Here is a 25,750-nt window from a genome sequence, read left to right as displayed (position 1 = left end):
TTTTCATTAGGTTTGTAAAAGTCACATATTCACAAATAACAATGAGAGAAGTTTTTTTACCTTGGCACTGAAGAGTTTGGCTCCGAACAGGGGCCACTTCCTGGCCACAGTCAGGTAAATTCTCACACACTCGGATGCACTGCACCCACGTAGCAGAGACCACTTAGTGGCCAGACGCTCAGTAAGATCTCTGCAAGAAGAGAAGAGACATTTATCTCTGCTTCATTTAAGAGACACCACAGAATCTGTATCTGCTCCATCTCTGTCTGACGTACATGCAGATGGATCTGTTTCATGCATCAATGTATACCATATGTTATGAAGGGAATCCAGAAGACGTGCGATGAATTTACTATTTCTTATTGTTTGTTTTACCTGAGCTGCTCTGAGCTGCACTCCTGTTTGTAGCGTTTGGGGTAGAAGCGCTCTAAGGCCTGCAGGAGGATCAGCTGGGATTTAGACTGAGGAGAGCTGGAGGGAGAGGAGGCAGCGGGACGCTCCAGATCACCATGTTCCACCTGGAATCAGAAAAAAACAAAAGAGCAGAGGGGGTGAGAAAAAGAGAGGTGGAGGAGAATAGAAGGTTTTCATAAATCCAAAACAAAGACCTACATATGTATCTGATGTTAACAGACCTGAGCCATGAGGGCAGCCACCTCCAGAGCCAGCTCTTTGTTCACAGGGAAGTGGCCTTGTTGAACTTCGTCGTTCACCTGGTACGCCACCAGGAGGCGCTCTCGCTCCGTCTCTCCTTTCACCTGAGATCTGAAACACAGCCTGTACACGAAGAAGAAAAGAAAATGAGAAGCTGGAATTTAAAACACTTCATTTCCAAGATGAAGGAATCTGATCACAGCACTGAACACAGATTACATCCCCAGCTTTTACTGTGTGGCCTGTGTTCTGCGTTAAAACAGATGTTTATAACCACATAATAAAAGATGCGTGTGCACGTGTGTGTGAGTTGGAAGCTGTTCCTGCCTTTAAAAGCCCAGATCCGATGATGGAAATTCTACCTGCTCTTGTACGTTAGTCGAACAATCCGCGTCCCCTCGTTTTTCCCAGGGTGCAGCTCCTTCAGGGCCTGTTCCCACTTGGAAATGACATCACAGATCTGACAGAAGGAATAAAAGTCAGTCTCAAGTCAGACGTATGTAAACTTCTATCTTCAGATGAGGAAACACAAAGACACTGATCTGTCCGAGAGCGACTGATTTGCTGCGTGAGCCTCACTGTCTTCCGAGTGCTGGAGGAGTTTCACTAACTATAATTAGAACGAAGTGGAAGCGCAACTTTATTATCCAGAGGAATTTAATTATAGTTTATGTTGGAATATGGCTACATGTGAAAATCAAAAAGTCACAGCAAGGTTTGGACAAACTCAATTTGTCCAAACAGTCCCTAACTACTTACAACTGATCCTCTAAATCATTAGGTAACATGAGACTAATGGTTTTGGCTGGATGCGCCACAGAAAAGCCTCAGTGGAGTGTGCAGGGTTTCTTGCTTGACCCACAGTTGTACCTTGGCAGATGGCTGCAGGCAGTGCTCCAGGTCTTTGCCAGAAGGATCATCTGTGAAGAGGGCGAACCCCGACAGCTGAGGCTTCCTCATGCCGATCCTCTGGTTCAGTGTGTTGAGGAACTCTTCAACTGTGGTGGAGCCGTCAAATCCCACCACCTGCAGAGAGCACGTGAGAACAAGAGGACACACAGAGATCAGATTTATTTGATCTATTCTTTTGATTCAGACAGAGCATGTTAATAAACATCAGTAAAAAAAATCCAGTTTTTGGACCAAATCACTCCAACTCAACGCCTCACATTCTTTTACTGCGTTGTTATTTTTAGTCCACAACAAGACGAGACAGGATGAGGGTGATGATGTGACTGAATCTGTCCAAGCGAGACAGTAACAAACAGGACATGTGCACGTCTGCAGCTGTGAGCTACCTGATAGGTGTTGTTGGTGAAGTGGACTGGGATGCTGAACGGCAGTGAATGGTGGTAGGGGTTCCTCAGCAGGATGGAGACGATCTCCATACGTGAAGGTTTGGCCTCGCGCTCTCCGTTCTGAAGGGTTCGCTCCACAGACCTCTGACAGTACACTGCGTACTTCCCCACCTCACTCCTGTGTGGACAGATGAGATGTCGGCGGTGGTGCAAACAGGAGAGTGAATATGTAAACTGAAAGGGCTCGGTGAGTTTGCTAGTTCACCTTGGGTCAGCGTTGCGTTGCAGGTACTGTCTCAGGTACCAGAGGAAATGTTGCTGAGGGAGGAACAGAGCCACACACAGAGACAACAGCTGCCAGCACTGCAGGAGGAGGAGGAGGAGGAGGAGGAGGAGGAGGAGGAGGAGGAGGAGGAGGAGGAGGAGGTAAAAGGAGAAACACTTAAAATTACAGGATAACTGAGGCTCTGTTCAGACCTGGTATCAACATCCGTCCTGAGAGATCTGATCCCGAGTGGACAGAGCTAAGTTCATCTCACACCTGTTCACCTCCTGTCTCCTGTGACCACTTGTGATCACCTCAGGACGCTTTGAGGTGTACTTAGCACTGATCACTCAGGATGGATGTTAATATTATATATTATATTTCAAATGCAGAAACACACTCCTTCACATTAAACCAACCTGGATTTTGTAATCTCATAATCTAATAATTGAAGCACCAGTCTGACCTGCGTGAGGGAGTAGTTGTGTGGCGTCCGGCCGTTGGTCTGCCTAATGAGCTGACAGTACATCTCGTTCTGCAGCTCCGGGTGGGTCAGGCACACTTGCAAAGCATTCTGGGCCAGTGACGTGTGGTAGTCGACAGACGGAGACTCAACCAGCACGTTGATGAAGAGCTGACAGGACTGCAGAGAGAGGAAAAAGATAACTGTACTTCACTGAGCTACCAGCAGGTGGAGGCAAACACAGCAGGAATTGGAAGCTGAATGCTCTCAGTTTTAAAAACACACTGGGTGATGATGATATTCAGAAAAAAACAAAAAGCATCATGGCCAGAGTTCAGTGAGTCCTCCAGTGTGAAGAAATAAATGTGAACCTCATTATTTTGTTTTCATTCACTGTGACGGTTGAAAACAAAGAACTAATTTCACAGTTTTCTTCGTCTCTGTCAGATTCTCTAATAACTCAAAAACGCATGTCACCTCCATTCATGCTTTTTCTTTCATGTGTTCTGGATTGTTTTTCAGGGCCGGCTGCTCAAACTGAGAGTCGATCCATTCACCCTTCAATCCTACAGTTCTACTGTAGCCGGGGAGGCTGTGAAGCGTGAGTCGGGCAGTGCGGGGGCTCCTGGGTGGGCGCACCAGTTGGCCGCGGGATAGAAAAAGAAAAGGATCTGCCATCTTTCTACAAGGTCTGATCCCATTTCTCCGCCCCCATCCTGCAGCTTCCATATCCATTGCTGTCACCCTCTGAAGGCCCTGACCTCCCATGTCTCCTCTTCAAAGAGGGGTCCTTTCACACAGGCTGTAAACCAGGAGAAAGGTTAGCCTCAATCAGAGCAGATAATCAAGGCCATTATCTCTCTTCCACACTTTTAATGAGCTGGGCCCCCCCGTCCTTGAGCTTTTGATCTGGTTTAGAGGAGGAGGGAGAATAAGAAGAGGGCCACAGAGCGCATCCACGAGTAGAGGTGGATAAAGGAGCGGGTTTGGGGGGGGTGGCTGTGGTCTGAACAAACTGGAGGAGGCGGGATGACGTTTGGCAAAGTGAGAGAGGGAGGGAGAGAAAACCGAGAGAGGGATTTGGAGATGAGGATGAAAGCGAGAGGAGAGTTGAAAGTAAGTGGGATGGAACAAAAGAGTGAGAGAGACAGAAACGAGGCTGAGCGGTGGAGCGGCTGACCTTGAAAAGCTTGAGAGCTTCTGTCTGCAGAGCTTCAGAGGGCAGGGTGGTGAGAGGCGAGCGCAGACCCTCCTTACAAAAGCTCAAGGCCTCACTCCTCCACAAGAAAGATTCTGGGAAAAGGAGGAGACACACACACACAATTAAACCCACAGAAACACATGCACACACAGACAAACATAAAGATTGAGTTTCAAAGGTCTAATGACTCAACAGCTGACAAGAATTCACACACAGCAGCGGTGCAGCCGTAAACACCGTCTGCAGAGTGGATTAACACCGTCAGACTCTGTGGATCCAATAACACGGAGCACGCTACTGAGGAGATTCATTTCCACTTATAAAGGTTAATTCATCTTGTCTCAGTGTGTTGAAAATACATAGTGTTCAAACTCAGATCAAATTGTTTTTTCAACATCTGCTTCGTGCAATTTAAAGAACTGGACAAGTATCTTGAATTTCTCTGGATTTTAATGAGATAAAAATAATCACAGTGACCAAATTGAAAACACAAGCTTGCTGCAGCCTGGATAAAAATCAGTTGGACTGTTCTTCTGGTTGCTTCTAATCTACTAAAGAAAACAAAGACGGATGTTTTCAGACAGAGACTTGGGCTCAGTTTGACATTTTTCAGATATTTTTCTACTTGGCCGTCTGGAAAAGTTCTGGACTTTTCGATTAACATCATCTATTAACCCAGGCTTGTCATATGTCTTATACTTTTAAAAAACTCATCCTGGTGTCCTGATGGCTAAGATGCTGATGATGTAGCAGCTTTGAGATGAGAGACCTTTGTTTCCACTGATCTCCTGTCAGAATATAGATTTCTCACCTGGGTCTCCCTCTGCATCGAGGAGTTTACCAATCAGCTGCTCGTACTCCGTGCCCACTTTGAAGTTTGCGCTGCTGCCGGCAGCTACGGTCAAGTGATACAGCCACGTGTCCTGCGTAGAGTAAAACATACTTGTTAACATGCAAACGCACCTGAAAAGAACCACACAACATTTATTAGGACGTTCTCTGCTCCCGTACCTTCTCCTGCTTGGTGCCGATCAGCAGATATGTGGGACTCTGGTCTCGGGGCTGGACCACTAAGGTGCAGTGGGAGGAGAGGAAACCCCGACTACCTGCTTCATAATCCTCGTCTGAATCACAGGAGCGATCCACCTCCTGCACCAACGCCTCCCGCATCTGCAACTGACCCAGAGGCAACTGAAACGGAAAAGACAAACCCTATGTAAATATCAATTTGAGTCAATTCCAATGTTTTTAACATATTAAACTGACAGTAACTGAAGTAACAGCTGTAAGCCTCATCCTTAATGTGTCAAAAATCTAAGGTTCTCTACAGATTACGACAACCGCTACAGAGCGTGTGCGTACAAATCCTTTTGGAGATATGTCTGGATATTAACTATGCTCATTAAAGACAGTGGGAGACTTGTTTTGTGAACCTTGTCCTCCTGGTTGCGATAGTAGTAGAAGACTTTTCCAACCAGAGAACACCACACCAGCTTCGAGTGCCCGTGTTTGACCTGGAACAGAAAGAACAGTGGACACGAATGAGAAAAGCTTTCCAAGACTATCTGGCAATTTTTCAAAACAGTAGTAATATGAGACTTTTTGTTCTTCTTCTTCTTCTTCTTCTTTTGTGCGTGTGTGCTCTTTGAAACTCAGACCAGAACGTTTTTTTTTTAAACAGCTTGACAGATGTTAGTCAGGGAATTTCAGATTTCTGCATCTGACCAGCAGATGTCCCAGGAGGGAGCAGGGCGGGCGCTGTGCGTGTGCAAATCATTTTAAAAGCAATTTCGGTGACTTCAACAACAGTTTAAAAATCCAAACCTCTTCTCTTTCCAAAGAACAGAGACAAGTGATTCCTGTCAAATGAAAACCGTCATCAGCAGAGTTCAGCTTCATGTTTTTAATCAGGAATCCAGTTACAGATGATAATTAAATATCACTTTCTAACAGTTTTGTAAATAAACAAATGGGGTGGGACGCCTTGAACATGAAACCAGCTGGGTATCTGTCTCACGGAGTCACTGAGGCTCACTGAGAGGAACACCAGCCTCTGTCTGAACTGAGTCGCATCATAACCAGCAGATCAAAGATGACTCGCAGGAAGAGGATTGTGGGAGGGGGGGTGGTCGGCGAGAGGACGCAGGCTCCAACATCTCTGCTCAAGGCCGTCAGTCATCTGTCAGAGACCCATCACACACACCTGTCAACAGTTTAAGGGTCTTAACTTCACTTACAGACAAACAGACAGAGCTCAGTGGAATTCCAGCAGCTCTGGTCGTTTCGCCGTGTCCCAACGCGAAAAATGGTTTTAAAGAATCTGCCTCAAGAGCGCTCTGTCAACCCCACCCCCCCAAACGCAGTGACAGGCACTTCCAAATCTGTCTGAAAAAGGACGTTAGGCCTGAAAATGAGATGTTCTTCAGAAGAGAGACGGGCTGACCTGCACCTCAGGGGGCAAACCTGGACTGACAACTTCTTTGATTAACTTCAATTGTTCTAATTTAATTATTTTTTGGACCCAATCAATTACCAGTAGAATTTAAATTAGCTAGTGTTAGAATAAAGACTAGAAACTAGGGACAGAAACCTGTATGGTTAAGTATAAAAACTGTCTCTACATAAACATTCAGTTTAAGTTGTTCTCATCTCGGTAAGAAAGCTTTAAAGTTAATTTACTGAAATGTCAAACTATTCCATTGAGATTTGAAGATGTTTAAATGTCAAATTCTGGGTCCTGACCTTTGTGAGCCAACCTCTCGCGGTGGGCTTGGTCGTGGTCTCCACGGTAACTGGGCTGCTCGCCTGGACCTTGAGTATGTTCTGCAGGACCCTGATCCACTCCTCCAGGATGTTGGGTGAGTCCGCGGTCAGATAGAAGGTCTTCTTCTCCGTAATCAACTGATTACACGAAAAGGCAGAATTATGGGAAAAAAACTAAACCAGGACGACTGAGATAGCATCATCGTGTCAGAGCAGATCAGAATCAGCTTCCAAAGAGCTAGGAAAACATTCCAGTCCAATGCTACACCTGATGTCATCTTAAGCTGCTTCTGTGGTATGCAGCAGTAAAGCTCTGCAGTGATGCAGCGCTATAATAAGTCTGCTGGTGCATGTGCACTCACAGCTGTCTTTGAATAGTTTCTATAATACCACACTCTTTTCAAATTGTAGACCTGTAAATATTGAACTACCACTTCAGTTCTTTGTAAAGCTTGTAGGATAAAGTGAGATACAGTTTGTTTTCCACTTACTTGAAACGTCTGTGCACCTTCTCCACGAACTATACTGCAGAATGAGTTGAGTTCAATCTGACCCTGAGGTTTCCTGATCACGTCACTCTGAAAACACATTTATGCACAAAAAAGGATTCATTTCTGTCCAAAGAGAAATCTCAACAGAAAGTACAGAGATGCATTAAGGTGCATGGTGGGTATCTAGTGACCAGGTGTTAACATGGTTCTAGTGATGATACTTGAGCTGACCCACAGTCTGAGTGGAGGAAATATTCCTGCAATGTTTTCTGTGCAGACAGTAAAACCTTAGAAGGAAGCAGGCAGGCCGGCTCACAGCAGAAACACTCACAGGAGATTTGTAGTAGAGGATCTCCCCATTCCTGAGGATGAACCAGCGACGCTTCCAGGCTTTCACCTGACTGCCCATCTTCAGCAGGTACCCAGACTTCTCCAGCATCTCCTACAGACACACACAGCACATTTAAACAGGGCTGCTTCAGCTCAAACGAAACGTAGCAAAACATTTATTCTTCTTCGTCTCAGAGGTTGGAGACACAAGTTTAAATACATGCTTATCGTATTGAATAACTTCATTATTACAGAAAACACTTAGCCGCATGGTTCAGGTAAGAACCCATTCAATTCAGTTGCGTATCAGGGGGCAGATCCAGGAATTTCACTTTCTTTAACATTGTGAGATACAGTATGTCGTTATTAAACATTTTCACGGGGGATAATTAATCTTGATAAAAAAATCTGTCATGTCTAGGAGACTGATATTTATGAGTGTGTATAATTGTGTTACTCATACATACAACGATGTGTATATGTAATATGTGACACAAACACCAGACTAGTGTGCCTGTGTTTCACCATCTCCAGTGTTTCTCTATCATTTCGATTTTTCAGGCTTTGTCAGTACTCACAGGTCCGGTGCTTTCACAGGAGTAGGAGGAGGTGCGCTGGACTTTGTGTTCTGGTTCTGAGTAATCACTGTCCAGGGAGTAGGCATCAGGAGGAATGGCGTAGTCGCTCTCCGAGCTTATGGAGGACATGGACACACCTTCAAGAAAAGAAGATTATTATATTACAAAAAGGAACAGAGCGGGATGAGGCTGAGGGGGAAGGAAAGCACAGGAAATAAATTATATACACATCTTGATTGAGAGCCAGCACGCAACAGGCGGTAGAAGACAGAAGGCTCGTAAATTGAAAATCCAGGCTCTTACACAACGGTATGTGATGTTCAGTGCATTCCAGCAGTTACTGTATGTGAGTTCCAGAGTTGAATATCTGCAGTCACTGAGGGTTGCTGTGTACTTTTCTTTTAACTGCATCATCTACTTTTTATTCAATTAATCATTTCCAGTGTATCCTGGTACTTCCCATACTCACAAAGCAGCATCTGTTAACTAAATACTGTTATGCTGAGTAGAAAAAATAGTACTTATACTATATGTGTATCAAGTGTTGAAAATAGTTTTTCATAAATTTCATAAATTACTAGATCTAAACCTTTTCTTGTCAACAAACACTGACAAAAGGTGTTTCTACTGGTTCTAAGGTTGATGTTTAAGAGGCACACGGTTTTTACAACACTGACTGCATTAAGTCTACCTCTCTTGACGGCACGTGGGCTGCCGGGGACGCTGCCCTTCCTCTCTGGGCTCAGGATGGACGTCCGTAAACTGGCCAGAGAGCTGCTGTCGTCCTCAGACCCGGAGTCGTCATCGGGTAGAGGTACACTGCTGATCTGAGTGGCTTTCTGGAACATGCAATTGAAGGAGCATTGTTAAACACAAACGCTCAGTACAGAAAACCAGTCTGAAAAGCACAGATCCTTTCAATCAACCCTCACTCACCCCTTTCAGTGTGGTGTAGACTGGAACATTAATATTCTTATAGATCAACTGGGTGAACGGACCTGCCGCTGGATACTGGGGTAAGTTGGACCCTGCAACAGGAAAACAGTTATCCAAAATTATTCATTTATTATAGTCAAGAGCATTGCACAGCAAGGCAAGACTATGCAAGTATTGCTAAACAGCGGCCACTGTGGCCACAAGTGGTAATTACTGAAAAATGCTAAATGCTACGCTGAGCAACAGTAACACGAGAGAGTCTGAGTGTGCAATCCCTGAAATGTAAAGTTCACTTATATCAGCTAAGAAATCCACTGGTTATACCCAGTGACCGTATGTAAAGTGACGTGAGAGCTCCCCTGGTGGATGGCAGCAGTATAGGTCATAAACCCTACCTTCTCCATGTTAGTGGATGGAACATGGATCAAACAAAGAGTCAAAGTGAATGCAAAGTAAATTTTTCCAAATAGGGTTTCTGTCATTTTACGTAGAAAGTGAGGACGCATCATCCGTCTTTATTTACAGATGCGGCTGCAGCTGCATGTTGAACTGAAGAGAGGTGCATTTCATAACATGCCTATTTGAAACAGCACAATAGCTTTTGAAGTAACTCATGGTGGAAAGAAATCTAAGTACAACTTGTCTGTGGTATTTACAGTTTGTGCTTTGAGCCTGACGCACCTTAAGGCCCAAACATGAGAGGAAGCTGAATAAGCTGAACAAGCTATAACTTCATCCACATCAGCCTTTTGGCAGTCAGCTCCATGTACCTGGCACAACCTGGAAATTCAATCGTCAGAGAGCTGTCAACCCTCGCTGTCTGCAGCCTGACAAAATGGATGATGTCGGGCCAGAGAGCAGAGCGGTAATTACACCCAGACCTCATCCTTTCATTGTGGCTGATTAAAAAGCAGCGTCTGAAACCTCTGCCCTCCCATTTTCTTCTTCAGCTCTGTAAATAGCTCACATCTGCACAGGTGTGTGGGGCCTCGAGCCAGAGGAAGTGACATCAAAAGGCAGGAATGACAGATCCACACCGACCACACTCACCCCCCACAGCAGCTTAAGCATCAGCTGAATGACATGTCGCTTCACAGCACTGACTCATCTCCCACACCGCAAGCTACACCACCCAGGCTCTCTCTCTCACACACACAGAAACACACACAGACAGACACACACACTGCTTTTCACAGTTTTCCTCACTGCACTGCAGAGAATAGAACCAGGTTTTGAAAGCATCCCTGGAGTCACAGAAATGAAAAAGTGTAGTGGATGGATAGTTTCTTGTTTCTGGCTGCAGGGGACTCACCTCGTCCAGGGCCCCTGGCTCCAGGACTGGCCTCTGAAACTCTCATTCCTGACTTCGCCACAGCATAGATACGACTCTCCTGCAGCAAAACATTCAGTCATTGTCCTCACTTCACTTAAAATTATTCTAAAACACTTGTAAAATACAGTTGGCTTTGAGATCTTCTGCAAAACAATCTTTGAAGTAATAGTTTTGGAAAGTACATTAATTTGTGTTCTTGACATGAAGAACACAACTTGACAAGTTTTGTTTTTTTAGAAAAGCAAATAAACTTAATTTCCAAAATGTCAAACTACTTATTTAACCTCTAATGGTATCTTAGCTTTAAACAGTGACTGAAACAAAAAGATAATGAATCAGGATGAACTGCTTTAGTACAAATGCAGAGGTTGAATTGATTAGACTGATCTCTCGTACCCATGAAGGGAAGCGATGTAAAGGAGGTGTTGGCGGCTTGAGAATTTCCAGCTCCTCTGCAAGCCCCACGAAAGAGACTCCATCTGGGGAAGACTCCTCTGATCCTGACCCCTCCACTACCCCGTCCATGCTCTCAGGAAGCCCATCATCTATGTCTGTTTCTTCCACGACCTGAGAGAAGGGCGAGGTGCTGGCACCGCTGCTCTTCAGGGTGGAGGAGGTGGAGGATGGGGTCATGATGTCGATGCTAACGTTGAGGTGGTGAAGTCTGTCCAGGCTGGGCTGCGGCTGGCTGTAGTGCTTCTTCACCAGCTGGATGCTGTCTCTGGGGGTGAGAGGAGTTCGTACTTTGGGTAACGTCATGCTGGTGCCTGACGGGTGAACCAGAGGCTGGGGAGGATTGGGGAAGGGGTTATTGGTGGATGGGGAGCGTGACAGAAGTGGGCTTTTGGGTGTTATTCCGAGGGACGACTCCAGCGAGCTCGGTCCGTGGGCCATCTCGTAAGTGGAGGATGAAGACGAAGAGGATGAGGAAGAGTGGAGGCACTGAGAGCGGAACTTGCTGTTGAGCTCATCAGAGGAGTTGTCTCTGTCTGAGCATCCAGACGGACCCTCTGGGGACACCTCTGGTCTATTGATGGAAACAGGGCTGCTGGGCCCCTCCCTGCTCCGACTCTGAGAGAGAGCATCATGGGCAGCAAGGTCCCCGAGACAAATCCCTGCACTCAGCTGTTCAAGAGGCCGTTTCACATCTAGAGGAGAAAAGACAACAAAGAAAAATGTTGAACAATCAAAGATAAATCCCTAAATATATTATATAAATATAAATAAAGCGACTGTTGGTAAAGGTCTGGTGGAAGTGGAGGATATTAGTCACCGTTATTATAATAGAATAAAAATAAAAACTAAATTCCCGGCCCTCACCACAAATGAACAGAACAAGATTTAGAAAATACTATTTAGACTCTTTCCATCATTACTGGTTCTGCTCCCGTCATGTAATCAGACCAGTTTGAGTTATTGCTACAAAAGCTTCCTGCCAATGATCCCAGGATAAAATAAATTGAAGGCACCGCACCTGTAGGCGACATCTTGATATTAGACGCGGCTCCACGAGGACCCGTCTGTCTCCAGCTGTCCTCTTGGGCAGGTGGTGTGCCAGGGCAGCTGGGAGGAAACAGAGGGCTGCTGGGCACCAGGTGGGTATCCATTACAGGGGAGGTGGCCGGAGATCCTGGTTTCTCTAAGAGTGCTGCAGGAGAAACACAACACCAGTAATGCTTCTGTCTCTTCTGAACGTGAGCACCGGCAATATTCTCTCATCAATCTGATTGATTCTGTACTTTGACCTTTCTAACAGAGACAGAAGCTAAAACCATGAGTTTCAGACAGAGGCTAAAAAGAGGAGCTGCAGCAATGGACAGTCTGAACATGAGAGCGTGTAAACCTTCTCAAATAATAACACAAATCACAATAATGACCCTGAATATGTCTCTTTGGCAGCAGAAGCACTCACATTGAAGTTTGTCCTGCAGGAACATTATCTGCTCTGTCTGCTTCAAGTTGGACATTTTCAGCTGCTGGTTCTCCTGCTCCATCTGCAACGGTAGATAATACACTTTTAATCATGAGCATCTCTTGTTGCCACAGTGAGAGTGAGGGCAGAACAAGGGCTTTTCCCAGAGGCTCAGGGTATATCCGTACATGTGTGAGCTTACCTCTCTGAGCTTGAAGGTGACCCAGTCTTTAATCTTAGCAGCCTTTTCCTCAATGACCTTTGCCTCCTGGGCTCTGACTAAGATCTGCAGTCAGAGAATCCATCATTTCAACCTACATTTCATGAACATAAATGGACATTTCTGCTCTTTATCAGATGGCTCCGTCCATACCTGTTTTTCCAGCTGCATCTCTAATCTCTTTATCACAGCATCTTTCTGCTGAACCTGACTGGTCAGCTCTTGGTACTTTCTGTACAATGAGCTCTCCGATTCGCTGGTTTGCACGTTCGCAGACTTCAGCTTTTCTTCCATGACATGTATCTGAAGTGAATAATTAGAGGAGTGAATGCACATGCACGGGCAAAAAGGCAGCTTCGATTTGCACGGTTCATTAAATGTTGATGGGCGGCAGACGAAACCAAGAAGAAAACATGGAGGATACTTTTTACCAGCTGCAACAAGAACATAAAAGCTTTCCAAGCCTTAAGGTATTTTTCTCTCAAACAAAGGGCGCGATTAAATTACCACCTACAGTAAACACCTGGAACAACCAGTGATGACAGCAAATCTGAGATTAAACCCAACAGTGAGAGACACAGAGTGAACGTGATATGTATGAGGTTTCCCATCCTAAAACCAAAACTCTCCTTTTGTTGAGTCACATCACAGACTGAATAATTAGAGGTTATGACACAAACAAAGCACAAAATCCAACTTATTATATGATGTTATGCATCAAAAACTGGCTATCTCAGTGTTGAGCACAAAGGTTTAAGAAAAACAAATTAACTCATTATCAATTTATTGTCTTTTTCTCTTTCCACCACAAATCATTGTTTTCATCAGACACAAACTGAGCAAAGGTATAACCCTGGGAGAAAACCTGTGTTTGACATATCTTGGTTAAATCAAAGTCAATTGAAAAGAGAAAAATCCTCTGCACATCTATTAAGTGACAAATGCACTTGTCTACAATAGATGTTCAGAAGGATGTGAACGTCTCCTCTACCTGTTTCTCAGCACTCTCAGCTCGCTGGTCGGCCTCCGTCACCCTCTGCTCCAGCTCCTGCATCTGTGACAGACACACAACAGGTTACCATGGTTTTAAACGCGGCTCAGTCGATCTCTGTATGGGATGCTGGGGTTAGGGGGTCGCCACGGGAAAATCCTGAGCTCTAAAAAACTCCTAAAAGCTGGAGGTGGACCCCCGCTGCACCACAATAGTTACTTTAATTCACCCACACCTCAAAACTACAGGTTATGGCAAGACACGTCCTGTAACCTGCTACGAGAGGACCCATTAGACAGACAGACCACCTAGCCAGGAGCCACACACACACACACACACACACACACACACACACACATATACACTTAATCATTCATAATCACTATTGCCGTAGGGGGGATTTAAAAAACGTAATGTACTGGGAAGTTTTAAAAGTGGTCTTGTTAGGAAAGCAGCTCTAATGAAGAAAAAAAGACTCAATAAAAGTTGTTGAGAAAGAAAAATGAAAGTCAATATGAAGTCAGCAGAGAAGACAGACCCAGAGAGATAAGATGGCATGAGAGAGTTCATCTTCTGTAAAATGGAACAGTGTTCTGTAGGGAGGTGCACTGTGAGCAGCAGGGCACAGAGACACTGTAGGAGCAGCGGCGAGGCCCTCGGAGGAGGCTGGTCAAACAACAGTGTGACAGAAGAATGCTCGTATGTGTGTGCACAGGCTTGCGTCACCTTTTGTGCAAGCATGCATACTCATGCTTTCAAAGTCAAACACTGCCCGTCCTGCAAGGATCTCCTCTCCCTCACACACGCACAAAAACACCCCTGAACTGTTTCAGGATGCCCTTTCCTCTGAGTTCAGGGCAGAGCAGAGCAAATATACTAATGGATCCAATCTGCTTGGGAGATGAATTTGAATTCCACCCGTCATCTTTGTTCCTTTGTCTTCCCCTCGGCCTTCTCGTCACCACCATAAAGGATCATTCCCAGAATCCACCACTCACAATATTTGAATACTTCCTCGCGGCCAGATTAACACCCACTAAATCCAGAGCACGTCTGCAGGAGGAGGCGAGGGGCGGAGGTTGATGGTTAGTGGTTGGATGACTCCTCACCTCAAGGTCAAAAGCTTCTGTTCTCAAAGGTTTTACTCAGTTTGAGCCGGAGAAGAGCAAACAGCATTTGTTCTCCGTACAAGAAAGAAGAAAAAGGGAAGAACCCTGCGAGCACTTAAGGTCACAGTGGTGAGCAGATGTGAGAAGTGTCGTCAGAAGAAGCCATCGAGCTGCAACAACCCAATCATAGGAAAGTTAGAGGTCAGGAGGTGGAGGAGGGGGTCTCTTCATTTTGAAAGTGTGAACTAACCGAGGCTGTGTGACAGAGCAGCCTGAACAGAGAGGGTTTCAGACCTAGAGTCACAAATTAAGGGATAAATCCCTCCAAAATGAAAATTCACTCATAATCTACTCCCCACTATGCCGATGGAGCGGTGGGTCATCGTTTAATCCTCTTTGTACACATAAGTCACAGAGGGTATAATTTTACAGAGTAGAGCAAGTACAAGAGGAGTAACTGAGCATTCCACCTGCCTCGAGACTTTAATCATTAACACCTACATCTGGTGGTTAGTTCAATCATTAAATGTTAAACCCACTGGTCTATAGAGAAGGGTAAGAACAGATGAATGAAAGAGAAACTGAAATCTATTGAAGATTATCTTTTAAATCGTTTTTTAATGATAAGAGAAAAGAGATGGACATTTTAAAGAAGCCGTCTCTTTCATATAAAAGCCAAAAGGCCTGAATGCATGAAACACAGACTTCAGCACTTGAGCCATTAAAAAGAAGCTGATCCAGTCAAATCCCATCATGAAAATAAATATTTAGAAGCAGAAATGTGAACCCGCTGATCTCTGCAGTCTCTCCTCTCTGACTGAAACTGACTAACTGGCCTGAGTCAAATTACTGTGTTTTGCTCCTCGGGCCACGTGAGGCTCATGGAAGAGATTAATCTAATTTGTCCAATATTAGATTAGCTGAGTAATGAAAAGGAAACCTTGAAGTGGAAATACCTTCCAATTTAAAAATTCCTCTGAATATGTTTTTTTTCTTCTATATTCTGGGAAAGTAAATTAACATTTAGACCAAAGATTCTGGATTTAATTCCACAAAGCTCTGAATCCCAACTGTCTCTATGAGGATTTTGATATCAAACCACTCTCATCTCTGGGAAACTCTTCTCTGGGAACTTGGTGTTTACTGGATTCTGGAGGTTTTTTTTATTTGTCACTGTCTAATATTAGTTGAGTAGCTTTTACTGTAAAGACATTTTCATCTTGTCTGTGTGCGTCATGTGTTATTGTATTTTATTCGGTCTTAATGCTTTTTAAATATCCTCAAATGTTTTCTATATATATCTTTTAACCATGCTGGCACCGCGGCGGCATTCCGCTCCAAGTCCACCACTTTCAGTCAAGACAGAAATATCTCATCAACTAATGGACCACGGAAATTTTGTGAGCATCTGCCACCCCCATTTGAAAAGCAGCGAATAACTTATTTCACTCAAACATGCTTCAGTGTGATAAGAACAACCTCAAATGACAGAAACCATCTCTGAGAAAAATGTATTCAGTCCCGTCTGGTAACATGGAGGAGACGGAGTTCACGACCTGCGGGCAGACACCAGGCTTCACTTTTGGGGAGCTGTCATGTCGTGCCTCTTAATACACAGTTCATGGTCGGTCTCTCCGAGTCAATCAAATCAAACCAGAAAACTCAATCTTCAATTTGTCAACAGATGGAAACCGTCAGTCCTTCAAACTACTTTCTCTCAGAGCTGCGTCACATCTCTGCCAAAAGCAAAGCCGTCGCTTTTCTTTTCTGGATGTTTTAGTTCAGCCGACAACTGACAGCTGCCGTTCCACTTCCCCAGTCCGCAGTAAAAACACAAACCAATTCTTTAATGGAGTAATCGTCCTGTTTCGCTCCACACAAGGCAAACAGGGCATCGCCTTCTCTCTCTCTCTCTCTCTCTCTCTCTCTCTCTCTCTCTCTCTTCTCTCCTTCACTCGCAGCCTCTGGAGATAAATGCCATGTCACAGGCAACCACATCAGCTTTTTTCTCCTTCATGTTTTTCCATACCAAAGTGGGTCAATGCGTAAAACACTCCTAACTTGGCAAGAGAGGGGATGAGGAGTGTGAAGCAGTCTTCCCAAACAGCAATAACATGACGGAATGGTAGTCACTCAGCAGCACCAATCCCCCCACCCTCACACACACACACACACACACACACACACACACACACACACACACACACACACACACACACACACACACACACACACACACACACCAAGAATACCTCAGAAAAACACACTCAGCAGCAGCACAGGCCTCCACTTAAACCCGGCTCGGCTCAGCGCTCGGTGTGTTTGTGTCGGAGAGTGTGAACATGTGTGAGAGATGGAGGGAAAGAGAAAGTGACAGACTAATCAGACTATTAAGAGAAATGCTTCTTCGATTCTTGTCATCATGGACAAAAAGAACATTTAACTGTGAATATTACGCTGATGACTTGTAATAATGTGTCATTTTTCAAAACCCGGAGTCGACAGTATATACACATAGTCTGAGTTTATGAGATATTTTGGGACATCCTAGTTTTTTCTTACTCTGCCTCTCAGTGCCACTGATGTCTGTGATAATATTCAAGTTAGTATGGCGCTGTGGTTTTCAGTACAAGTTACAGCTACAGGAGAGAACAGGGAGGGTGGTGGGGACTATTTTTAGCTGCGGATTGATACATATTTCATGCACGAGTAGCATCATTTTTCACCAGAATGGTTTATGTGGGTCTGATCCAAAACAAACTAAATTCCACTGGTTCATTAACCTGCTAATTAGACATGTTTCATTTCCTTCAGCGCGACATCATGTAAATCATTTTCAAATAATCAATCAATAGCGAGTGATGTATCCTCCCGTATTCAGCACATCAGAAATCTGCAGATTGATTTTATTTAGGTTCTATAACAATTGGTGCTTAAATCCCACCCACACTGGTCTGCTCAGCATTCTTGTGGACATGTTTCTGTTTTTCATGGATGTAGCTACGCAGCTCCACATACATCTAAGCCACAGAGAAATAAACTACATCAGGCTTTGTTTCTAAGGTTTTTTTCTCTTTGTGTAAGTATTTTATTTATGTTTTACTTCTCATAAATGAGCTACAAGACCTCTTCGGCTAAATCCATGTACTAATATGTTTTATACACAGGAAAACGATTCCATTCACATAAACTAGACGTGTGTGTGTTGGTGTAAACAGGAATAAACCGACCACTCAACTGGTTGCGTCATTACAGAAAATACTACGAAGGAGAAGAAACAATGTTGAAAACTATTTACTGACTGTGCTTTGCATTCACCGCTGGTTGTTGTGATTGACGAGAACCAATCAGGAAGTGAATGCATCGCTGTCTCTAAACGTCTCAAGTCAAGACTAAAACGTAGTCCCAGACTTTTCAAACTAAGATGGGGCCATTTTAGAAAAGTGTGAACTCCAGATATAAACAGTGATAAGTTTTAAGACTAAAACGTAATCGTGCACATGTTGCCAGTTTGTGAGAAAATCTCTTTGGCTGGTGTTGATCCTCCTCCACGCTTTTTAAAGTGGAACCATTTTTCAATAACTTTCTCTCACTTCATCAGTTATAGATCTTTGGAAGTGTGTGTGTGTGAGAATGTGTGTGTGCGTGCATGCACTTCACAGACTCTCTCCAAGGAGCAGGAGGTCTGACAGAACCTGACAGAAGACACTGCAGGGAGTCGTCCAGCTCTTATCAGCCGCCGGGTTATGTTTGCACTGTAAACATCCTGCTGACGGACTGAATGAACCACTCGCCTGCTCCAGAATTAGAGAGGATACAGAAAGTGAACCGCTGTGACACTTCAAACAAGAGCAGCAACGGCCACTTGTAGTGAAGTCAAGACAAGAGTTTTTCTGCTACTGAACTCGATCCTCCTTCCTCTAATCCAAACATTTCCACTCTTTCACCCTCAAATCTTCAGGACCGAGTTTCCTGATGACAGTTGATTCCTCTCCAAAGTGTCTGCAACAGCCACGACTTTACAAGCGTTTGGCCGGCTGCATGCGGTTATTCCCCCGACGTGAGGGGAAGCACCAGAAGTGATGAGTTCAACCTTAAACATTCGTTTTGGCTGAAATGAAGACCAACCTCTGATGACACAGAGTGACTGGACTGAGTGTTTACCAAATACGCAGAGTAATCTCATGTGTCCGTACGCACACACATAAACACACAGTCACCCACACGTGCATTTCTAACCGATTCACTTGCTTTAATTGTTTCCTGGTGCAGAAAACTGTTAAAAACACTGCCAGGGAAAGGAGAGGATGATGACGGGTCAGTGACATCTGCTCGTGAGTCAGAGCGTCAGGCGGGATGTAGTATTTTTACAGATGAAAGCTAAAGACAAGTTAAAATGTCACAGTAGTATACGATGCAAACAGCCACACAGTCAGCACAAGTATCCATGAAGCAAATACAACCTTTAGATCAAATTGTTTTGCTCTTCAGGGCCACCGTACTTTAGCTCTTTTCATAGCATTAACTGCAGCTCAAGGTGCTTTACATGAACATGTAGTTAAAACAGAACATATTAAGACCAGAAAAGATGAACAGGCCGTTGAACATGTCAACAGATGATGCATTTTTAATATGTAGAAACTGTAAATCAGTTCTTATAAATCCAATTGAGCTCACAGATTTTTTTTATTACATTGGATTTATTTTACTTTGCAGTTGGTTTGATCTGAAGTGAATTTCAACTGGTCAACATTGAAGTTTCAATACATTTTTGCATTTAAAGACAGTAAATATCCATTCGTACGGGTCATTGCTTTTCCCCGGCATTTAAACAAATGTGCAAATTATGAACAAAACACGACAGCTCTGAAAAAATAAAATCTATGGCCTGTACATTTCTTTCTGCTAATTCAGTGTTGACAGATTTAAAGCTGATCTAAAATGCCAATGATGGAAAAGTCTCAGTACAGAGAGTCTGATATAAAGGAAGACATGAAGGAGTGATTTCAGACACAACCTCTACGTGCAAACTGTGTTCACTAAGCTACCCATGATGCTTTTCTATCTTACCTTCTCTGCCAGCAGCTCTCGGATTTTCCCCGCCTGAAGCCGGAACCTCAGCAGCTGCATCTCCAGAGCGATGCAGCGCTTCTGCCAATCCACGCTGGCCGCTCCAATGGCTCCCGACCCGCCGCTCCCCAGCACGTCGGCCATGGCAACGATTCAAAGCTCTGCCTCTGGACTCAGACCGAACTGAACCACAGAAAAAAAAAAAGGCCAACTCAGAACTCTTTGCCTGCAGTGTAATATATTATCTTCAATGTGAACATGATAAGGCAGCAAACAACATTAACGCAAATCTCAAGTTGATGCACAAATAATCCGGTGACCTTCTCTGAAATGGTGCAGCCTCTGTTTTCATTCATTGGACAAGTGATTTAACCTCCTCTCTGACCGCACTTCCCATGATTCATTAAGGAAATGTGAGTAAAGCAAACACTAATGATGAGTTCACGGTAACACCAGTTTAATGTATTCTTCCTCTCACTTTTGCCCTTTGCTCTGTGACACATTACCACAGAGAAGCACGTTGCATTAACACAGATTGATCACACAAACACATTTTTATACACAAACACACTTGGACAGAACGCTGCAGCCTGAAACTTTATTTCCTTTTAGTTCACGCGCTCTCTCTCTCTCTCTCGCATGCCCACACACACTGAACAAAAACTCAGCAGGCAGGCTCTGTGTCAGTGGGGGAGTTGGGTTCATGCGTGCCGGCTCCCAGGCCTGCCAGCTACAAAGCAGGTCAGCGCTCTGCTTTTTAGCCAAATTACCTACTAACCCAATCCCCCCGCACCGCTACCCCCGTCCACAACTCCCTAGCCATGCAATCCCTTCTTAATTACAAGGCAGGAGTGAAACGAGATCCTTCGCGGCACAATGGTGTCTTTCTGCATGACAGTCCCATCACAGCTAGAAAGGGGGGGGGGTGTCAGCTCGCCTCGGCAAAGAAAGGAGGAAAGAATGTGTGAGAATGAATGGGCTGAGTGCTGAATGTGGGAAACTGGGGCGCTGAAGTTATTTTTACCTGAGGAGGATCGACTCGTGAATATTTTTCTCAGAGGAACCTCATTCCCAAAGGTTAAGACCTGACTGTGTGGTTTCAAACTCCTGATCATCAAGAGATGAAAGTGAGGATCATAACTTGAGAGCTAAGTGACGATGCTGACGTTCTGGATGAAGATTTGCGTATTAGTGACTAAAAACTGAACCGAATGAGGTTCAAGGAAGCTCGAAGGGCAAAGTATTCAAACAGAAAGACAGACAGACTCAAAGTGCAGCCAGACACCGTCAGCAGAACTGCAGACGTTCAAAGTCCAGCAACTATAACTGCACCATGGCGCTCCCTGCAATTAGCATGCTCATAAATACAGGCCTAGCAAACAAATTACAGAAGTCAAGCATGTGGAGGTTTTGCCAGCCGACCGCTGTACCCAGGCCGGACAAGTCAAGGTCCAAACACTGACGACTCCTTCTCTCTCTGGGGCAGACGGGAGCGTATGAGGGTCACAATTAAAGCCGGACGCTGGCGTGGGGAAGAGGGGAAAATCAGTCGGTTTGAATGAGGCCGGCTGGGCCGCGCTGGGGCAAGCCAGGACAGAGGGAGCCAGGCCCTCCTCCAGGAGCTAAAACAGCTGGATGTAAACAAACCATTTGCTGGTTAAACACTCTCAGCACCGCCATGCTAATTCTCCCCGGAACAATTCCTTTAGCGCTCCCTGCTTGTTGGACACAGGGGGGTTGTTACCGCTCTTGCCAACCGGTGCCAGGAACTGAATAATCAACAAGTGTAAAGTTAAACTTTCTACTGAGCAGGACGAGGAATGAGGGCAGTCAAAAGGTGAGAGAAATCTCCTCTCAGCTCACTGCGCCCGAGTGTGCGAGAGTAAAATCTGCCCCAAAAAACCTTCCTGTCAAGAACGAGGCCATTTGCTGTGTGTGTGTTTGTGTCGTGCTAAGCTTTTGCTGCAGTTTACAGAATGTGTGTAACCCTCCATCATGGGATGTTTTATAGAAACACAGAAGCCATTTTCCACTGGATTACTGTTATAAATGATCTGAGAAATACTGTTCTCCTCTGCTGTATCTTGTTTGTGTGGCGTATGTCAGTGTTGCAAACATTCAGGTGGGAAGGGAGGGAGAAAAACAAAAAGTCAAGACACAAATATAAGCAGATCCGTGGGGCATGGTGGCTGCATGTTTGGTAACACTCGGGCCACCCACAGCCAGACAGGCAGGGGGGGTGCATGTGAGAGCTGAAGCCCGTAATGGTGACTCCTCTCCTGCAGTCAGGCACGAAGGTTCTGGAAGCTTCCATCTCACTGCAGGCGCTTTCACGCAGCCACGGCCAGAGCAAACTCTGGGGAAGACTACAGGATGGAAACACCACCGCAAAGATCCCAATAGAATATCTTCTACAGCAGCCGTCGCCCACAACTGCTCTCTGATGACATTTATCCTGCATTATTCCCCACACTGAGTGAGATTTGATATCCAGGCATGTGGAGATATCACGGATCGTAACAAAATTGCTTGGACGACAAAGCGCGTGAGGTTTTTTCTGCACCTTCGCCATTTCTCGCTGAGTTAAAGGATCAGGGGCGTGTGCTGCTCTCAGGAGGATGCAGGGCGCACGTGTGCACGTCTCAAGTCAGCCCTTCCATTGACTCGCACCTCCTTAATCATCACAGATTCAAACACCAGCCGTAACTCTTCAGCGCTTGCTTACAAGAGCACAGACAGACAGATGGATATACACACAGACATAGATTGGAAACAGACTCGTGCACACACACGTACTGACACACTGCTGAGCATGCAGCTGTGGTGATGTAAGTGATTAGGTGGTTCAGTGATATCATCCCGACCAGACATTTCAAATCCCCACTGTTGTCTCTGCTGAAGGTCCAACTTGGCTTCCCCACTTTTGGCACCAACCCCCTTCAAATAAAAGCCTCCCATCAGACAGCACAGGAGCATGTGTGTAAATCTGGGTCAGTCGCTGCAGATTCGTGGCAGCGTGGCAGATCTCTGTACGAAAAGGAGGCAAAGACAAATGACCCGAGAGCACGAGGAGTCAAGTGCGGGTGCGTTAAATGTTACTTTGTGTTGCCCCACGTGTTCGACAAAAGGAGACCTCTGCTGACTCCCATCCGGCCATCAGGCCTCACACTTTTGTTTAAATGAGTGCCTTGCTATTTTTGGTGCCACTTTACAACCACAGCTGGGATCTATTCCTATACTTAAAGAAGTGCAGCGTCACATTTCTTAACCTTTGACCTTAGGAAACAGAGGTTTGTGTCAATCGGTGCAAAAGGAGATTTAAGGAGTTTAAAACTCCATACATAACAACATTTGTCCACGTTATCAATTCACTCAAAGGGTCATTTCCACAGAGCAGTGACTCAGACCAGAGATTTAAAAACACTACAGAGGCCAATTCAAATCTTCAGTCTGCATTCTAACATCGTGAATATATCTCATCTTAATCCCCACCCTCCTGCTTTATCTTCCATCTTGTCTTGTCTTACTCCTCCTCCTCTTTTTCTCTGCCTCACCTCTCCTCCTCCAAACACTTCTCACTTTCCATCCTCCCTCTCCTCCTGCAGCACCTTTCCCACCCTCTTCCCCTCCTACACTCCTTCTCTTCCCCCTACAACCTCACCTCCTCCTGCTCCTTCAGCCTCAGCCAGCGAGCAAACCTGCAGCTCTGTCCCAGCGCAGGTTAATGACAGGCCTCAGCAAACTGACCACACTCATTATCAGTCGCAGCCTTAAACACAGGCCCTGACATTCCTCTGTGCTGAGGTGTAAACATCTACCTCTGCAGATCTCCTGTCCACACACACACACACACACACACACACTTACAGACTCTTGCAGCACTGCAGGGCATGGAGAGGGAACATGTGTAGGGGGAATAAATTGCACATGTTTCACACCTCTAAACATACAGTGTGAGGGATAATGTGTATCTTCTGTTCATGCCTTAGCTTGGGGACATGTTACACAAGAGATGTGGCTGCTGCTGCTGAAGGTGTCAGATTGATGAGGGGCATCATGAGTTCTCCAGATAGGATGAGAGAATTGTGCAGATGTGGCACACACTTAAAGAAAATTACACTTAGATTATAGATTCAATACAGCTTTAACCTGAGTGTTAGAAATACCCCAAGCAGTGGCCTGGATTTTGTCCAAAAAAGGCCACAAGCAGCAGGTGTGCCAGACGCGCACTGCTTGGTAGAATGGCAGCAACCGTAAAAAACCGTGGGTCAGCAAAAAAAATTGTTCAACCAGGCATCAGACATTTCTCAAAATAAACTTCCACTCTACAGCTACGGAGCTTCTGACCACAAACAAACCTCCAGCGTGTTGGTTAAAAGTATCATTTGGTGACAAAACCCGTGCGTAAAAGCGCACAGGCGGACAGATAACGTTTCCCCAGTGAAAGCTGCTTTACCTTGTGACTTTGTTGTCTCTCCCCCCTTCAGTCGGCTCTCTCCGCTCACGGACACCTTCCCCGGTAACTCGTCGCACTTCGGCTCATAACTTCCTCTTCCCTCGGTCGACTTGTTTTCTCCGCGCTCTCACCGCTCATTCATTTCTTTTTCAGCGCTTTGGCGTCTTGTGTCGCTGCCGGACGTGTCACCACCGCCTCGGCCGCTGTCCTTTTCTGGCTCCGGAGCGCAGACTTGAGTGGGACTCCTCACTCACAGCTCCATTCAACAGACTCATCCCATATTCCTTTAAAGGGCCCAATGCGGGATCAGGTTTCTGCAGGAGTCAGGCCCCCTTCATGTGCAGGAGCTGCTCAGGATATTGCATTAAGGCTGGCTCGGGGTTTCCCTCCAGGATGTAAACAGTCTGCTGAGGATTTCTTCGAGCTGAAGGAAAAGCTCTGTTGCTCCTAGAGTTTTAACACAAAACCAGTTATTTTACTTGGTTATTAAACAGGAGATGAAAGACAAACTTCTTTTAAACCGAGGAATTAAAAGTTAATTAATTCCATTCAAATCAATTTGGGCAATTTGACCTAATAATGAGGCAACATGACAAAGAATCAATTACAGTTAATTCTGAGAGGGACAGGACTGTTTTTACTAAATTTCATTTGAATCCATACAATAGTTTTTCAGTCTGAGACAAATTGGTGGAGCGATTGCGATACCAGGTATCATGCATATCTAAAAAATAATACAGAAAATCACATCCTTCTCCACAGAACTCCATAATATCCATGATGAAATGGAAAACAGTGTAAACTCTCATTTTAAAGTCTAGATGAGAAAGTACATTCTGAGTTTATCATGCAAGTTCCAGATGTCTATGTCACAGAAGTTTTAAATTTCATACACGGGGACGCTTCTAAACTATAGTAATGAAGTGCATGATGACGCCCGGGTAAAAATGTATGTATACACTGATGCCCCCAAATTCAGATGAAGTGTGATGCAGGATAATAAGTTTATTTGTGATTTATTTTACTGCAACTTTATGTAGGAAAGTATAAACTGAAAGATTTAAACTTGTAAAACTACATTTTGCACGGGACCCCTCTGCAAGACACAACCACAATGTTATAGCTAATAGGATAATAGCTGATAAGGCTGAGTGTCTGCCGTACTTACGTGAAGCAAATTCTGTCCTGTTATAAATTCTAAACAAATGAAGTTCAAATATCCATGTGAAATAATAAGTCAAACACATTTAAGAGTTGCTGTATTCAATCATTTGAAGCAGTCTGTATAACTTTGATGAAAAATCGTGTCTTTAAAGACCACCATGAGTGAGCGCTGTCCAACATTTTAGGTTTTAAGTAGCCCAATTACTGTTAGTTTGTTTATTGGCAGGACGAGCAGGCCGGCCTTTACTGGAATTAAAAGTTGTTAAACCACCGTGTGGAGCTTTGCAACTGCAATGAATCATTATCTGGGTAGTAAAAGAATTGTGAGTGGATAATTTCCAAAAGGTTTGAGACCACACCAACAACAAAATACAAGCGTGCTCATGTCTCAGATCATTCTCGAAACCTCACAAGTATTCACTGCGATGTCAGAAACAGCTCAGAGTCAAGCAGCTTTAATCAGTGCTATAGTTTAGGAACAAATTGGGCCTAATCAGAGCAGCAGACTTGTGGCCC

General features: G+C 44.8%; 1 protein-coding gene across 1 annotated transcript in view; it reads right to left on the bottom strand.

Moving 5' to 3' along the window:
* plekhh1 (pleckstrin homology domain containing, family H (with MyTH4 domain) member 1) overlaps nt 1-24,315 on the bottom strand; it is a 28,173-nt gene extending 3,858 nt beyond the window's left edge. Inside the window, exons 1-27 of the mRNA XM_020098229.2 lie at nt 24,071-24,315; nt 19,615-19,797; nt 13,436-13,498; nt 12,598-12,747; nt 12,427-12,510; nt 12,225-12,306; nt 11,787-11,960; nt 10,709-11,460; nt 10,292-10,370; nt 8,980-9,071; nt 8,735-8,882; nt 8,044-8,180; nt 7,467-7,577; nt 7,136-7,222; nt 6,624-6,782; nt 5,315-5,395; nt 4,893-5,072; nt 4,693-4,804; nt 3,861-3,973; nt 2,684-2,860; nt 2,218-2,315; nt 1,953-2,130; nt 1,525-1,680; nt 1,017-1,114; nt 636-777; nt 376-518; nt 61-190 (exon numbers count right to left, since the gene is read on the bottom strand). Of these exons, the coding sequence (XP_019953788.2) occupies nt 61-190; nt 376-518; nt 636-777; nt 1,017-1,114; nt 1,525-1,680; nt 1,953-2,130; nt 2,218-2,315; nt 2,684-2,860; nt 3,861-3,973; nt 4,693-4,804; nt 4,893-5,072; nt 5,315-5,395; nt 6,624-6,782; nt 7,136-7,222; nt 7,467-7,577; nt 8,044-8,180; nt 8,735-8,882; nt 8,980-9,071; nt 10,292-10,370; nt 10,709-11,460; nt 11,787-11,960; nt 12,225-12,306; nt 12,427-12,510; nt 12,598-12,747; nt 13,436-13,498; nt 19,615-19,758 (3,870 nt within the window). The 5' untranslated portion in view covers nt 19,759-19,797; nt 24,071-24,315. The remainder of the gene's footprint in view (nt 1-60; nt 191-375; nt 519-635; nt 778-1,016; nt 1,115-1,524; nt 1,681-1,952; nt 2,131-2,217; nt 2,316-2,683; nt 2,861-3,860; nt 3,974-4,692; nt 4,805-4,892; nt 5,073-5,314; nt 5,396-6,623; nt 6,783-7,135; nt 7,223-7,466; nt 7,578-8,043; nt 8,181-8,734; nt 8,883-8,979; nt 9,072-10,291; nt 10,371-10,708; nt 11,461-11,786; nt 11,961-12,224; nt 12,307-12,426; nt 12,511-12,597; nt 12,748-13,435; nt 13,499-19,614; nt 19,798-24,070) is intronic.
* Between the last annotated feature and the right edge of the window lie 1,435 nt (nt 24,316-25,750).

This window comes from Paralichthys olivaceus, chromosome 12, assembly GCF_024713975.1.
Source record: "Paralichthys olivaceus isolate ysfri-2021 chromosome 12, ASM2471397v2, whole genome shotgun sequence".
Lineage (NCBI taxonomy): Eukaryota > Metazoa > Chordata > Actinopteri > Pleuronectiformes > Paralichthyidae > Paralichthys > Paralichthys olivaceus.
This window is presented reverse-complemented; position numbering and strand designations above follow the sequence as displayed.